This window comes from Diceros bicornis, chromosome 2 (genome assembly GCF_020826845.1).
Source record: "Diceros bicornis minor isolate mBicDic1 chromosome 2, mDicBic1.mat.cur, whole genome shotgun sequence".
Taxonomy (NCBI): domain Eukaryota; kingdom Metazoa; phylum Chordata; class Mammalia; order Perissodactyla; family Rhinocerotidae; genus Diceros; species Diceros bicornis.
Window position 1 is genome coordinate 15,922,925 of NC_080741.1, and position 15,404 is coordinate 15,938,328.

The window sequence follows — 15,404 nt, forward strand, 5'->3', positions numbered from 1 at the left end:
AGAAAATAGTTCTCAAATAGCTTTACAACATTTATGCAAATTATCCAATTACCTAATACAGCTCGATTTTTCTAATACTTTTGTTTTTAGACTGCTTTCCACTAAGGATTTGCAAAAAATCTCTTTGCTCCAGGGTCACTTATAATTTCTCACTCTATTTGGCTCTGTGAATCCTTATCTGGTGTAGAGTCTTCTTTGTTTTTCAGTTTGAGGGTCCTGGCATTTGAACAGCTGACAAACCAAAGCTCTCAGGAGGTGGAGACTGGCAGACCCGAGGAGAGAGAGGGAGGTGATGGAGAAACCTCCAACAGCGCAGTGGCCAAAATTCTCACAATGTTGGCACTCCGCCATCCTCTGATCCGTCTACAATGGCTTAATCCATAGATATAACAACAAGATTGGTACACGTGATTCTGGCTGAGTGAACCAATTCTGCCTCCTGTGGTCTAATCTATCCAATCTATATGACTTTCACTTGTTCAGTTGTTTTTTCCTTTAGAGTCTCGTCCTCATCTTCCAAGCTTTTCAATTTATTTTGCTCCTGTAATAAGCTATAAGCTTTTCTGATATTCAGCATTCCCTTACCAACCTAATCTATCACATTATATATTGTTACATGAAGGTTTGCAGTCAAGAACCAAAACAGTTGTCTCAATTAGCAGTATCGTAAGCGCAGAACTCATCAAAGCTTTTAATTTTCTCACAGGGGGATCAAATTCTTTATGATTATCCAAGAACAGTACCTGTAAATGCAGCAACTTAAGATTATGTCTGAAATCTTTTTGACTTATGGGTCAAAATTCAAACTTTGCTTCATATATATTGCTTATTTTAATTACAGATCAACAGAGTGTAGAACTCCAAATTCTCAGAAGTCTTTGGAAAACACAATTACCAATTACTTTAATTCTATGCAAAATTCAAACTTCCCAAAGCCAAATAAGAATGTCACAAAATACAACCATATATACTTCAATAAAGTTTAAATTAAAAATACATAACCAGATATATCAAACTATATCACAATTTTTTAATGACTGAAAAAATGTATTAGATTATTTCACCTTTAAATCATTCTCAGAAAGTTCAAGTACAAACTTTTTTACAAACTCATAAAATTTCCATATTATGCCGGTTCCAAAAGAACCCATTCATAAAAGACATCAGTGTTTATAATCATAGCACTCTGCCTAACATTTAGGATATAGCTATTTAGTGTTAATGGAGAAATCCAAATTCTTCCCCAGAATCAAATATGTCCTGCCCCAAATTCCTGACTTTGCATTCTGTAGGAGCTCCATTTACAACTTCAAGTAAATCATAAAATTACATTTTTTGAATCTAAGGTAAATTGATTCATTATCTGGTTTCAATTATCAATCTTCTTAATGCCTTTTTAAAGTTTTAAATGGCATTTAATTCAAAAACTCTAATTGTGAAGTAAATGTTTGGAGGGGGAAATGAGACATTAGCCAAAGAGAAGAGTGGGCCCCGCCTCCCGCGTACACTCTGCTACCAGCACCCCACACGGCTCCTGACGCTGAGCTCTTCGCTTGTAGAACCACATCTCAGACCCAAGCTTCTTACCAGCTTTTCAACTTGAGGCTTGTCTTTGCCAACCCGAAGTTAAACTTCTTCAGAGTTTAAAACTTTGCTAACAAAGAGAAGAAAGAGAGAGCAAGAAGGAAAAGAATGAGGAGGAGGAGGGGAAGAAGGAAGGAGACAGATCCTTTTATCTGAAAAAGAGATTGTCTCGTAAACTAAAACTGAGCAGCTTACAGTTACACATATTTAAATTTCAGCATCTATTTGCCACCATCTGCTAACTTAACCTTTCATTTAAAACACAAGGGCCGGCCCTGTGGCTTAGCGGTTAAGTGCGTGCGCTCCACTACTGGCGGCCCCGGTTAGGATCCCGGGCGCGCACCAACGCACCGCTTCTCTGGCCATGCTGAGGCCGCGTCCCACATACAGCAACTAGAAGGATGTGCAGCTATGACATACAACTATCTACTGGGGCTTTGGGGGGAAAAAGGAGGAGGATTGGCAACAGACGTTAGCTCAGAGCCGGTCTTCCTCGGCAAAAAGAGGAGGATTGGCATGGATGTTAGCTCAGGGCTGATCTTCCTCAAAAAAATATAAATAAATAAAAATAAAATAAAATACAGTAATTCTTCCACCCCACTGGCCCTCATAAGCCAGCCTCAATCGGAAGGTTATTGCATTTTGACCTATTTCCAATTGCAACACAACAGTGCAGGTGAGACGGTGGAGAGTTAACATCAATGAAACAGGCCCCACCTGGGAAATCCCTTCAGCCCAGTTAATGCAGGTGGGATGGCATCAGAGGGCCTGAGTTCTGGGGTCTAATCGCCTGAGGCTAGAAAGCAAGATGACATTTGCAGGCTTCATCTTATGCTGAGGCTGCTTGGTTGGAAGACTTGCTGGCATGCCCAGAAAATCTGGAGGCGTGTGGCCATTTCGTGAGTGAGTGGTTTTAAGTACAGGAACAAAATGTAGAAGTTACTGAGGTTTGTACAGGCACTGATTTTTCCAACAGCCAAGTTTTTTAAAGTAGTTTTTAAAAACTTCCCCTGTGGGTCCAATAGAGGAAACAGGGACATGCACCTCCTCCACAGTAGGAGGGTTTGTGCTTTTGTTCTTGGGGCTTTTTGCAGGTATTCCAGAAAGCTCCTCCGTTTTTCCTCCAAGGGGGATTTACAACCTCTCCAGGGCTTGCAGCCTCTGACTGAGGGAGGCAGGGAGGCCTGTGTCTTCCTTGTGTGAGCCTCCTGCTCCCTCATGTGTGTGCTCCCACCTCTAGCGAGGAGCCAGAGGAAAAACCTCTGGGTTTTTCCAGGCTTTTCCTTAGATGCTTGCGAGTCCCAGGAGCCAGCAAGAGAAAACTGTAACTTAGGGTCAACTCGGGTGTGCCAGTTCCAGATTCCCCAGCCTGCGTGCCACAATGGTTTAACATGACTCCTCCCTCATGAACCATGGCCGGACGAGCTCCTCCGAAAAGTCAGACTAGACCATGGGTAGGCTAGAAATAGGACAAAAAAATACCAAAAGACTCTTTTTTTAAGAGGTAGAGAAGGGCAGCACAGAGGAAAGAGGACAGACAGGAGAGTAAGGCAGACGCCAAGGGCCCGTAGGGAGGGAGGACGGCGTGGGCAGAGTGAAGACAGAGACAGAGCACCAGTGAGAAGACGGTGGCCACTGAATCTAAACCCACTAATGACAGGAGGTTTGTTAGGGGCCAAGCCCATGCAAGCTTTGTATTTGAGTTCTCCTTCTAGGAAACCTGTGTGAGCTTTCCTTTCTCTCTCCAGGAAGCCCGGGGCAGTTCGCTGAGTGGGAGCAGAAGAAGGAATTTTCCAGCACTCAACACAAGGTGGCGCCAGACACCCGTGGACGTAATGAGGTCCCCCTCCGGGTGGGCTCCAGGAGCTGCGAAAATTCCCTGAAGGGATCGAGTCTGGCCAGATTTAAAGGAAACGAGAGCTTTGCACCCGCAGAAAGTTAGCCTATAAAATAGGGCACACTGAAAACAAGAAGAAAAAACTTTTTTTTTTTTAAAGAGATGGGAAGGAGTCGCACAGAGGCTAGACAGACAGACAGAATCTACAAAACCTCCGTAAGAGGGAAGTAAAGGCCCTTGCGGCGGAATCCCCACGGGACAGGAGACAGGTGAGCGTGGAGAGACTGGAAGTGAGGCGGTGGGGGGCCGAGGCAGTGGCGGGCGCTCGGGTGGGAGAGGGTGGCGGTGGAGAAAAATGCCTTCAGACTGACGCCTTTACCTTTCCTAGTTTACATTCCTAGTATTCTTCATTGACACAGTGAGTCAATAAGCCCAACACGATTGAATAACAAGACTCGGGAGAAACGCATTCTGTTCATCTTTGAGAATTCACCCTATTAGCTTTTGCTCTTTTGTGTATCCTTATGGACTCCTGACATTTCAAATTTATTGTCAATTGATGTCAGCCAATTTTCTCCTTTTGACGCTCACATTGTCCCAACTTTGGCCAGTGGGAGCCCTTTTAGATTGATTCTTGTGTAATTTTGAATGACCCAATAGTTTAAAGCTTTGTTTCTGGCCCAGCAAGGTATAGGTGTTCTGGGATTGCCTTGTGCCCTTCCAGCCCAGACCAGATGTGGACTCAGACATTGCTCCAAGAAACCCTGGCTCCTTCTGAGAGAAAATAGCATTAGAAACCAAAATCTGGGCATTAGGGTGCCTTATGGAGTAACATTGCTACTGGGCCATTTCGGTGGAAAAACACCAAAAAGGAAATATATTTTGAATTAAATGTTTTATAAAGGCATGACTTCATATTGGTGTGTTCAATTCAGTTCTAATAGTACACAGCTCCTACACAAATTTTTGAGTCTACAGTTGGCATTCCCTTTCATTAATCCGGAAATCTAGGTCTCTATCAAAATAAACAATTATTTACTTGCTCTGACAACTTAAGAGAATAGCTCCAAAAAAAAAAAAACATACTGTCAATACAAACAGTACAAATACTGAATAAAGTTTTGTTTTAGGCTGCATACTCCTAAGGAATTGTTGCCAAATTACTCAGTTTAGAGCCACTCATAATCCCCACGCTGTGGGCTGTGTGAGGACTTGTCTGACAGAGAGTCGAGTGGTTCAGTTGTTTCCATTCACGTGTGTTTGGAGAAGGCTGCAACCTGCCCCGCCCCCCATTCTCTGTTCTTCCTTTTCATTTGTCCATAGAACATAGAAGCTCCCAGTATAATAGGCAATTCACTTAATAAAATAGTTACTGTTATTATTTTATTTTTTATTACTTTTTTCTTATTATTTCCTCTTTTCCTCTATTGGAATGTAAGCCTCATGGAGCAGGCGTTTTTGTTGGACCCTGGCCGTTGTCCCCTGAATGCAGGACTAAGAAAGCTGGGCTCAATTCTGGGGTCAGGGGTACCCTCTTGGGTTGAACAACAGCAAGGACTGCAAGAGATGCTCAGTCTTCCTGTTGTCCTGTTGTCCTCCCTTGTCACTCATTAAAGAGTTCCAGTTTAAAGGGCCAGGTGATAGGGGTAAGTGGATTAGAGGGGAGGGAAGGAGGTTTGGGGAGTCAGGCTATAAGTGCCCCAGGAGAGAGGTGTCTTGACATGAGTACAGCCATGTTTGGCCGCTCCATTGACCTACAGCCACCAGCACAAAAAGAAATATAAAAGCTGCTTTCTGCATGGTGGGAACTGGCCCTTCTCCCACAGAGAGAGTTGCAAGTTGTAACATTTCAAGGCTCTTGGAGCGTCGTAGCACGGGATGGACTGGCCATGTGTGCCGGGCTAAGACGATAACCAAAGAGAACAATGCACGTACACAACTACTGGGCTGGGACATTAGCCAAGGGGCTCAGTGCACGTACGCCACTGATAACCATTTTGTGCATGGGAACACTAGATGCTTGCTCTGCAAACTCTGTAACTGCTTATATAAACTGCTGGAGACTGAGACCCGGTGAGGGTTCCACCTGTGGAAGGGACGCCTTGCCCAGGACGTGTGATCCTTGCCCAGCCGTGTCGATTGACAGGACTCGTCCGGCAGTGGGGCGTGGATGTTGTGAGTAATTGATTTACTGTGAAGTAATTGATCTGATGTGTTCTCTTTTCGGTCAGCCTGGTGTTTCTCTTCCCGGTTGATTTGTGTCATTTCCCTTCAGTCGATCTGGTGTTTCCCTTTCCGATGGATCTGATGTTTTTCCCTCTTATTATATGACCTATTCGGATCTGCTGCTATCTCAGCCGATGTGGATATTTTCCCTTTCCAGTCGAGCTGATGTTTTTTCCCTCTTATTTGACCTATTCGGATCTGTTTGTGGACTATCACCGTTACTATCCTCTATATAATAAAATATACCTTCAGTCCATTTGTTTGGAGTGGAAAGTTTCTTTTACATCTCCGATCGAATCCCCGAACCTCTCATAACAAGAGGGAATGACCAGCTACAGCGGAGGCAGCCCCTTTACAGTCAGGGACTAGCTCAGTGTCTGGTGCATGGTTGGGCCTCAATAAATGCATATGGTGGACATGGGAAGACAACAGAATAATGGAGAGAAATTTCTATATACTTATATATGCCAGCAAGAATAGATGGGCACTGGGACTAATTGTGAGAGGGATTCAAACAGAGGCAAGTCCAGGATCATTTCTCGGTTCTGGGCCTGGACAGGTGACAGAGGAACAGTGGCCCCAGGGTGGAGGGGCAGGGAAGAGGGAGGAGGGAGTATGATGACCAGTGTAGTAGTATGGTCTTTATTTTGCAAACTGAAAATATGTTTCCAGTTTAAGCCAGATATAAAATTATATGTAACACATACTCTTCATGAAAGAGTCAACGCATTAGCACACGAAATGGTTGAAAGGAAAAGATCTTCAGCAATCTCATCCTCCCGGAGAGAGCCCACCAGGTGGAGAGAGGGTGTAGGCCTCTGTCTTGTAGGAGAAACACCTGGCTGAAGCAGTTAGATTGTGCCCCCCTCTGGGCTGGCTGGATGGGGCCCAGGAAGTGGGGGTGGAGACAAACCAGCCCGGAGGCTCCAGAGCTGGGAGGGGTTGTGGGCCTAAGAAGGAAAGCACAGGCCTTGCCCGTCAATCCCTTCATGCCTCAAGAAACTTCCTCCCTCTGTCCCTTCTCTGAATGACTCTCCCTGACTCTTTTCCTCAATTGGTGGGGGAGAGGGGTAGGAGAGGTTTCCAGAGGCGGGCCCTGCATGAACATGCTGGAAACCACTGATCACTCTCTGGGGCTGCGGCCTCCCTCCAGGTCGCGTATTGTGGAGCTGGCTGAGCCATTCACCTCTGCGCAGACATTTGGCTTGAAGGGAAATCAATACTATTATACCCATCCTTTCTTCCTCGTCAAGGTTTCCTCTAGGAAAGTGGGATCTCCAAGCCAATCGGTGTATAGAGTCATTGATCATTCTTGTTACACATTTGTATACTGCTCTTGAGAAAGCTGAACAAATCCACTGTCACCAATTTCCCTACAGCTCCGCTGGTACTAGAGATATATATATGGAGATATATATCTATATGTGTTGTTGTATTTTCTCAGATGAGAAGACTGAGGACCAGAGAGACTAAGTCACTTGGACCAGAGAGACTAAGTCACTTTCCCCAGGGTCATTCAGCTAGTGAATGGCAGCTGGGTCCAGTTCTAGAGGTCACATCTCCTAACCCCCACTCAGTGCTCTGTCTGCCTGACAGTGGCTTCTAGACCTTCTAGACACGACAGGCTCTTCCTACTTCTCTTGTCCTTTGTTCATGGAGGAGAACAGATCCACAGCCTTTCCCCTCATGGCTCTGTGTCACGCAGACCAGTTTTCTCAGCTTCACTGGGCCCTTCCCCAGCCTGCTAGCTCCAGGCCCTGAAAAGCTCCTCAGAAGACAGCACAGCCATGGCACAGGCTTCCACCTCTTCTCTTCTGCAGCTGACTAACTTCTGGGGTGAATTGGTTATTTTCTGAAAAATAATTTTCATGAATATTCATTAGATGAGTAGTAGCAATAGTAGTTGAACAGAATATCACAAAAATCCCAACCATTTGATTCATAACTTGCAAGCAGCAAAAAAGCCCACAGGCAATTCTAACCCCTGGATCAGGGGCTTCCAACGTTTACTGAGATCACCTCTCAGTTCTCTGACCAGCACATCTCTTAGGGCCCTGCTTCCTCGGTGCTCCTCTGATGGTCCCCTACCCCACAAAAGCCCAGACGGTAATTCTGGTCAAAAAAATCTAACCTTCTTCCACCAGAGAGCTCTGAAAATAATGACCTGGTCTGAGATTCTCCACAGAGAGCACCTAGCAGGTGCCCAGTCCAGAATGGCACTCCACAGACGAGAGTTCCTTCCCACTCGTGTTTTGTGTTCCTACCAGCAACCGCAATACATGATCATAACTGGCTATAAAAATGCACATATCAGCTTTTCAGAGGGACTCTCCCAACTGTCACTAGCCTGCTTACCTCGACCCAGTTCACTAGGTTTTTCTGCAGTTCATCTCCCACAGCCCTTCCCATCGTCACTCCAAAGAGTGGGACGTGGGCACAGACATAAACAGGCACAACGGATCCTCCATCTCAGTGCCCCGGAGACGTCAGCTTCATCGAGTCAGTTGCCCTTGATCCTTGTTTGTAAAGAGGCGCGGCAGGGTCTCACTCTCAGTGTCCACAGGCAAATATCGGGAAAGAACAATATACGAGAGGGCTCCCTGAATGCGAATGTCACTGTGGAGCCCACCTCCAATTCACTGCTGCTGGTCCCGTCAGATTCTCAGGACCCGGGCTGCCTAAATCTGCAGTGTTACACCTGATTATTTTTTAAATTCTAGGGAAGCCCTATCTAATGGAAATATAATGTGAGCTACATAGCAATTTAAAATTCTCTAGTGGCACACACATTTTAAAAAGAAACAGGTGAAATTAATTTTAATAATATATTTTATTAAAAAATAAATAGCATTCAACATGGAATCAATATAAAAATATTAAAATATTTTACATTCTCTTTTTGTACTGAGTCTTCAAAATCCATTGTGTATTTTATATTTACAGCACATCTCAATTTGCACTAGCCACATTTCAAGTGCCCAATAGTCACAGCCAATAGTGGCTACTGTATTAGATGGTGCCGTTCTAGAACATTAAAGTAAAACGGCATAATCTCAGAATTTCAGAAGGGGCAAAACTGTTGCCCCACGGGTTAGGACAAACTTTCAAGCAAGGTTCAGCTGATTTGTTTTTATTTGAATTAGTTTTCTTTCTTTTTTTTTTGTTTTTTTTTTGTGTGTGTGTGTGTGAGGAAGATCAGCCCTGAGCTAACATCCGATGCCAATCCTCCTCTTTTTGCTGAGGAAGACTGGCCCTGGGCTAACATCTGTGCCCATCTCCCTCCGCTTTATATGGGGCGCCGCCACAGCATGGCCTGACAAGCAGTGCCTCAGTGTGCGCCCGGGATCCGAACCCGGGCCGCCAGCAAAGGAGCGCACGCACTTAACCGCTGCACCACGGGGCCGGCCCCTGAATTAGTTTTCAACATTTAAAAATCAGGAGATTTCTCATAAAAGTCTGGATTTCTGGATTCTCATTTAAATCTTGGAGCTCTGGTAGCAAGGGCTCACATTCTCTCTTGGCAGCAACCTGCTAGAGCTGAGAAGCAGCTCACCATCTCTCCCCACGGAATTACATTCATTGCACTGCACATTCTTTTTTCTTTTTTTTTTTTTTTTTTGGTACCTATCTGGGCCCCAGAGCCATCTGAGTTCACAAACTCTCCTTTCTATAAAGCACACAAAGTCATACTTGAGATGGTCCATTGAAGAATGACTAACTTAGAGCCATCTTTATGCTTGCTACCCACAGTGGAAGATGACAGCAAGGAGAGAAAGAATCAAGTCACAAAAAGGAAAGGAAGACCCGTTAGCACCTAAGCCTCCGTCCCCAGGAAGCAATTATGGATGAAAGACAAGGAAAAGAAATTATATTTTAAAGTAGGGACTATACACCGAGCAGTCTTAATATAATTTTCTTTGCATATGTATTTCTGCTTTAGACTGTTACTTGGTGATATAAACTTGAATGAAAAGGCATTCTTAATGGTATATTTCAGAGTGCAACCATCACCAACTGTAAAATTATAGATGTAGACATGAAATGTTTAATCCAAATACATAGATTAAACACCTACAAACTCAATAGGGCTTTTTGAAGAATTGTCAAGGATTTCCACTTGGTAATTTTTCATGGTTTAATTGGATTTTGCAAAAATGGCTGGAAGTTGCTTTTTAATAGTTTAGAGGATTATCTTTAACTACGAAAATGTTGAAGTGCAGTGAGGCTGTGCTAGAATCAAGGCTGAGAGGGGGAGATGGCAGTGGTGATGCTCCAGAACCAGTTTGGGATTTAAGGGACACTAGTGATCTATTTCTCACATAGCACTGTGGGAAATGCATATTCTCAGAGAAATGGTCCACCTTAAAAATCTAGGGAGAAACAGAATTAAAAGCCTTATGGAAAGGAATGAACGCAGGGGCAGACACTGGAACGATGTAGGAAGGATAGTAAAGGAGAACAGAGAAGCAAAGGTAGCCACAGGTAGTGGCATCTACCTTCCATGGATGAAGGTAGTTATAGTCTCATAGAATCTCCTTGTTTCTGGTCTCATCTAAGTTGTTGGTTTTCTCCAAAAGGTATTTTTAGGGTGTGGCTCACAATGCATTAGGATTCCTAGGAGTCCGTGCCATTTGAAAGCTCCTTGTGCACCTGAAATGCTACAAGGAACGGACCTTTTACATGGTCTTTTCCTGGCCCTTTTTTCTGTTGCTCACTCACAAGGCACTGGGTCTTAAAAGGATGCTAGTGCCCGTGATCCTGAGGTAGAGAGGAAACTCTGCTGGGCTGCTGAATGCAGGACCAGAAGAGGAAAAAAGAGGGAGGGTGTTAGGAATGGAATGGCCTATGTGTAGAGGGTAAGCATGGGTGACAGAGTTGAGAGGAAAATCACAAAGGGTGACAACTTGATGGAGTCCAGCTAGAGAAGGCTGAGCTCTTCACCACGTGTGGAAGAGAAGAGCCAGTGACCCGCCCAAGCCAAGAATGCTCCCCTACCATTGTCATCATTTTGGCTTGGTGCAGGCATGCCTCTTTGATTGCAGGATTCTGCTTCTACTTATGGCAGAGGGGCACCAATCAGATCAATCCTCCTACGCATAACAACTTCAAAAACTGACCGAAATATAAAACCAACTTCCTTAAGTCACCAGAGAGCAACAAAAAGTTGACACTTGGCAGAAGGGAATGTCACTGGGTGAGTTTCTCAGTTTTTACAATTCTTGTCTGAGGGTAGGTCTCTCTTGGTGCCATGAACAGTGACAGTCTTCCCAGCTTGAAGAACCAGAAAACAGACAGGAGTGCAAACACAGAAGTTAGAAAGTGAGAGGACCAGAGTTAAGCGTTAATGGACTAAACATTCCAATTAAATGGTAAAAATGGTTGGAATGGATTTACACACACAAAATAAAACCCAACTATATGTTGCTACAAAAACACACTTTAAATATGAGGACACAGGTAAGTTTAAAGTAAAAATATGGAAAGGATACACCATGCAAACAGTAAACAAAAAAGGCTATATTGATATCAGGATAAGGAATATTGCTAGAGATAAAGAGGGACATTTCATGGTGATAAAATACTCAGTTACTCAGGAAGGCATATCAATCATACGTATGTGTGCACCTAAAGCAGGGCTTCAAAATACAGGAAGGAAAAATTGACATAAAAGGAGAAACAGACACATCCATACTCATAGTTGGAGATTTTGTCTCACTCTCAATGACTAATAGAACCATACAAAACGTCTCAACAGTATTATCAAACATTTTGACTCAACTGGTATTTATAAAACACTACCCCAGCAACTGCAGAATACACCTCCTTTTATGCTTCAGGGAACTTTGAGCCCCTCAAGTTCTTGCTGAAGGGGATTGAGGCCACCCTGTCCCCCATGTTTGAGACACCACATTGCCCTAGGTTTAGCAGTAAACCATGTAGTCATTCAGAGTGGGCTGGAGGGGAATTGATGAAAGTACACGGGTAAGCGCTATGAAGCAGGGAAATGAAATGAGTCAATATACGTAAAGCTTTAGAATGATGCCTGGCGCTTAACTCTGTACCAGTGTCAAATAAAGTTATGACCACCTGGGAGTACTGGAAAGAAGAAGAGAGCTGACATTAGGAGAGCAGGGTGGAGGAGTTTCCTAAAAGACTGTGTTACCAGGAGGATGATTCCTCCTGTGTAGGGAGAGCATAGCCCGTCTCTCAGGGCCATGCAGACGTCACAAGACTGACTCCTTCCAGAGTGACTCCAGGCTGATGAGGAACTACAGGAATGGATAGGTTGCAGGTTCTGGTTGCTTCTGAGAAGGGGACTGCTAACTCCCTCCTCCCAGGAGAGAAGTGTGGAAATCCCTGAGGTGTCAGGGATGGGTTTGTTTTTGTTTGTTGTTGTTTTGTTTTGTTGGGGCTGCTTTGTGTGTTGAGGTCTAGGGGGGTTGGTGGGGGGACATAAGAAGCAGCCAGATGGGACATGGGGAGCTGCCGGAGGCCTGCTTTTGCTTTTCCCCACCCTGGCATGGACATACAGGGCCTATCCCCACTCTAGAGACTCAGACCTCTGGTCCAGCGTCCTCAGGAGTAACATAAGAATTCTGGGCTTGTGAGGAGCTGAGAAAACATGTGTGGACCTCATCTTGGGTAGTCACTGGGCAGGTCCAGATTGTCCCCCTGCCCCCGGGCAAGGGCAAAGCACAGTCCAGGCCTCCCACATGCACCTCACTCTGAGAACCAAGGAGGCTCTTAGTGTATGAATTGAATATGTTGTGTCAGAACATATTACGGGATGTAGCTGCTGTTATAATTATGAGAAGGGGCCAAGAATGCTCAAAGGCCACTCCGGAAGGCTAAGACTGTGCATGACTCCTGAGATGCCAAGCATCCTGGGCTGTGCACACCTGCTGTCTTGGCTGTGCCAGGTCCTGGGGGCAAGCAGCAGTGGCCTGATGGGAGCCTGAGGATAGTCACCACTCCCTGGTGAAGGGAGGTCTCTCCCAGCCTCTCTGATCCCCTCTTTGTGCAAATGCTTGTAAACCCACAAAACGTGTGCCCATGCCCAACCAAGGCCCAAATTGCATCTGGTCAGTGTTGTGCTGAAAGGAAAAAAGAACATTACCAAGGTGTCGGGGAGCACCACCACGGGGCAACAGGAGTACCGGAGCAGCTGACCCATCTTCCAGATGGTGAACAGCACAACCACAAGGATCAGCAGGAAGCCAGCAAATGCAAACAGGGCCAGCGCCAGGGAGAGTGTCTCTCCTGGAAATGAAAAGATAAGGACAGGCTTAGGAGACCACAGTGAAGACGAAATCTCCAGTCTTGGGCCTCCCTCACTTTCCTGGAGTTGGCTCTACACATTGGCCAAGACGGCAGATGCCAACATCTTGAGATTTGATGTATGTCCTAGGACAAAAATTACCATCGTTAAAAGCATTTTTCTAGAATCCAGATTAAGGCTTGGTTTCCAGAAAGCCCCAGAGAAGATAAGGATCTTTTTCTTGGGAAGGGAAGGGAGGAGCATCATCTGTTAAGCCACTAGCTGTGTTTGCACGTACCTTGGCACTGCCGCCAGGAGGGCAGAGTGCCAGGCCCCAGGCGCCGAAAGAGAACAGCACAGAAGGGAGCTGGGCGGTAACTGAAAACAAAGTGTGTTTCACAATTTGCTCTTGGCCTCGATTCATATTATGGGGAAAAATCCTGGGTTCAGAAAACAGTCACACAATAACTATGATAGATCAAGCCTCTACTGTGGTTGAGTGACTTACCCCCAGGTCACATAGGTAGGGCCGACTCCAAAGCCCACCGGCATTTTACTAAGAAAATGTATCAGAAGGTGCCAGGTGTGAGCATCTGGAGATGTGGAAGGGGGATGGGTTATTTTTCCCTCTCCCTGTTCTGTGTAACCTGGAACAACTCATTGGCCCCTCTAGGCTGGGCTGCTCACCTGCATTGTGAAGGGAGGCACAGCCAGCGAGGCTGCGGAGAAGCTGCTGGTCTCACATATGTGGCTGGGGGCACTGTACTTTGTTTCAATGCTTTTGGAAAATCTTTTGGCAGTACACATCAAGAGATAAACAAAGGTTCATACCCTTTCATCCACTCCTATGAGTGGATTCCAAAAAATAATTCCAAGGAAAGAAACAATTATTTGCATAAAGCAGTTCATAGCAACATCTGGACTAGACCAACAGCCTCATAACCAGTCTCCCTCTCTGCCCAAACTGTGTACCTACACCCCCACCACCACCCCAGGCGTGCTCTGGTGTGTTTTCTTCATAGCACATGCCACCAAGGGAAACTATCTCCTTTGTTTACTTGTTTGTAGCCTGTCTCCCCAACTAGAGGATAAGCTCCATGAGGGCAGGGACTTCCCAGCTGTATCCCAGTGACTAGGCTGCCCTTGGCACCTAGCTAATGCTCAATTGTTATTCATTGAATGAATGAATCAATCAATCAATCAATGAACATCATCTTCAAAAGCAAAAGGAAATGATCTAAAACATGGAAATGATCTAAATATCCCAAAATAGGAGATGATTAATATATTATGGGACATCAGCATGGTAGGTTAGGAATCGAGCTATTGAAATGAGAATTGGATATGTACAAGCTTGTTCACTACAGCATGGTTTGTAGTGGTAAAAGACTGGAAAGCATAGAATATACCTATTCACAGGGGGGCGGTTACATGTATTTTGGCACATCCATATATTGGCTTATTATGCATCTTCTTTAAAAATGAGGTAGATCTTAGGGCCGGCCCGGTGGTGTAGTGGTTAAGTTCGCACGCTCTGCTTCAGCGGCCCCGGGTTCGCGGGTTCAGATCCCGGGCACGGACTTGTGCACTGCTCATCAAGCCATGCTGTGGCGGCGTCCCACATATAAAATAGAGGAAGATGGACACAGATGTTAGCTCAGGGCCGATCTTCCTCAGCAAAAAGAGGAAGATTGGCAACAGATATTAGCTCAGGGCTAATCTTCCTCACACGAAAAAATGAAGTACATCCATATGTACTGACATGAAAATGTGTTCACAATATACTAGTAAGTGAAGCCAGACAAGGCGCAGAAGAGTGAGCACAGGAGAGTCCCATGTGTGCCTGTGAGTACTGGTACCACACCACAGCTGGAAGATTAGCCAAACTTGCCAAAGGAAACCTCCTGAGTGGTGTGGGGAGAATGGAGAACATGTATCTCTTACTTTATATACTTCTGTATTGTTTGAATTCTTTAACAAGCTGGACATATATGGTTTTAAAAAGTAGTATAAAATGATAATCGAGAATGTACATGGAAAATGTTATGGATATGGTATTTGTGGAAAAGCAGGCACAAAGTGTGTGTGCAATACAGTTACAACATGTGTCTACACATGGGCAATGATGGAAGGATGACACCCCTTTAGAGGGCAATTTGGGAACAGTGGTCAAAATTCAAATGTGTATGCCTCTGACCAAGCAAGTCTACTTCCAGGAATTTATCCTTCAAATGTACACACACCAGCAAAATGATCTGTGTACAAGGTAATTAATTAAAGCATTGGCTGTAATAGCAAAACACTGAGAAAAAACTACATTCCCATCAATAGGGGATGAGTTAAATTAGTTATATGTGCACACAATGGAATACTATGTAGCTGTAAAGAAGGATGAGGAAGTTCTTTATAGATAGGGGAAAAGCTACAAGATATATAAAGTGAAAAAGACAAGATCCAAAACAGTGCATAGAGTATGCTACCATTTGTGCTAAAAAGAAG

The 15,404-nt window shown here is 44.8% G+C and overlaps 1 protein-coding gene across 1 annotated transcript in view; it reads right to left on the reverse strand.

Moving 5' to 3' along the window:
* Positions 1 to 7,186: 7,186 nt before the first annotated feature.
* IL20RB (interleukin 20 receptor subunit beta) overlaps positions 7,187 to 15,404 on the reverse strand; it is a 29,266-nt gene continuing 21,048 nt past the window's right edge. Inside the window, exons 6-7 of the mRNA XM_058549101.1 lie at positions 12,765 to 12,907; positions 7,187 to 7,499 (exon numbers count right to left, since the gene is read on the reverse strand). Coding sequence (XP_058405084.1) covers positions 7,392 to 7,499; positions 12,765 to 12,907 — 251 coding nt within the window. The 3' untranslated portion in view covers positions 7,187 to 7,391. The remainder of the gene's footprint in view (positions 7,500 to 12,764; positions 12,908 to 15,404) is intronic.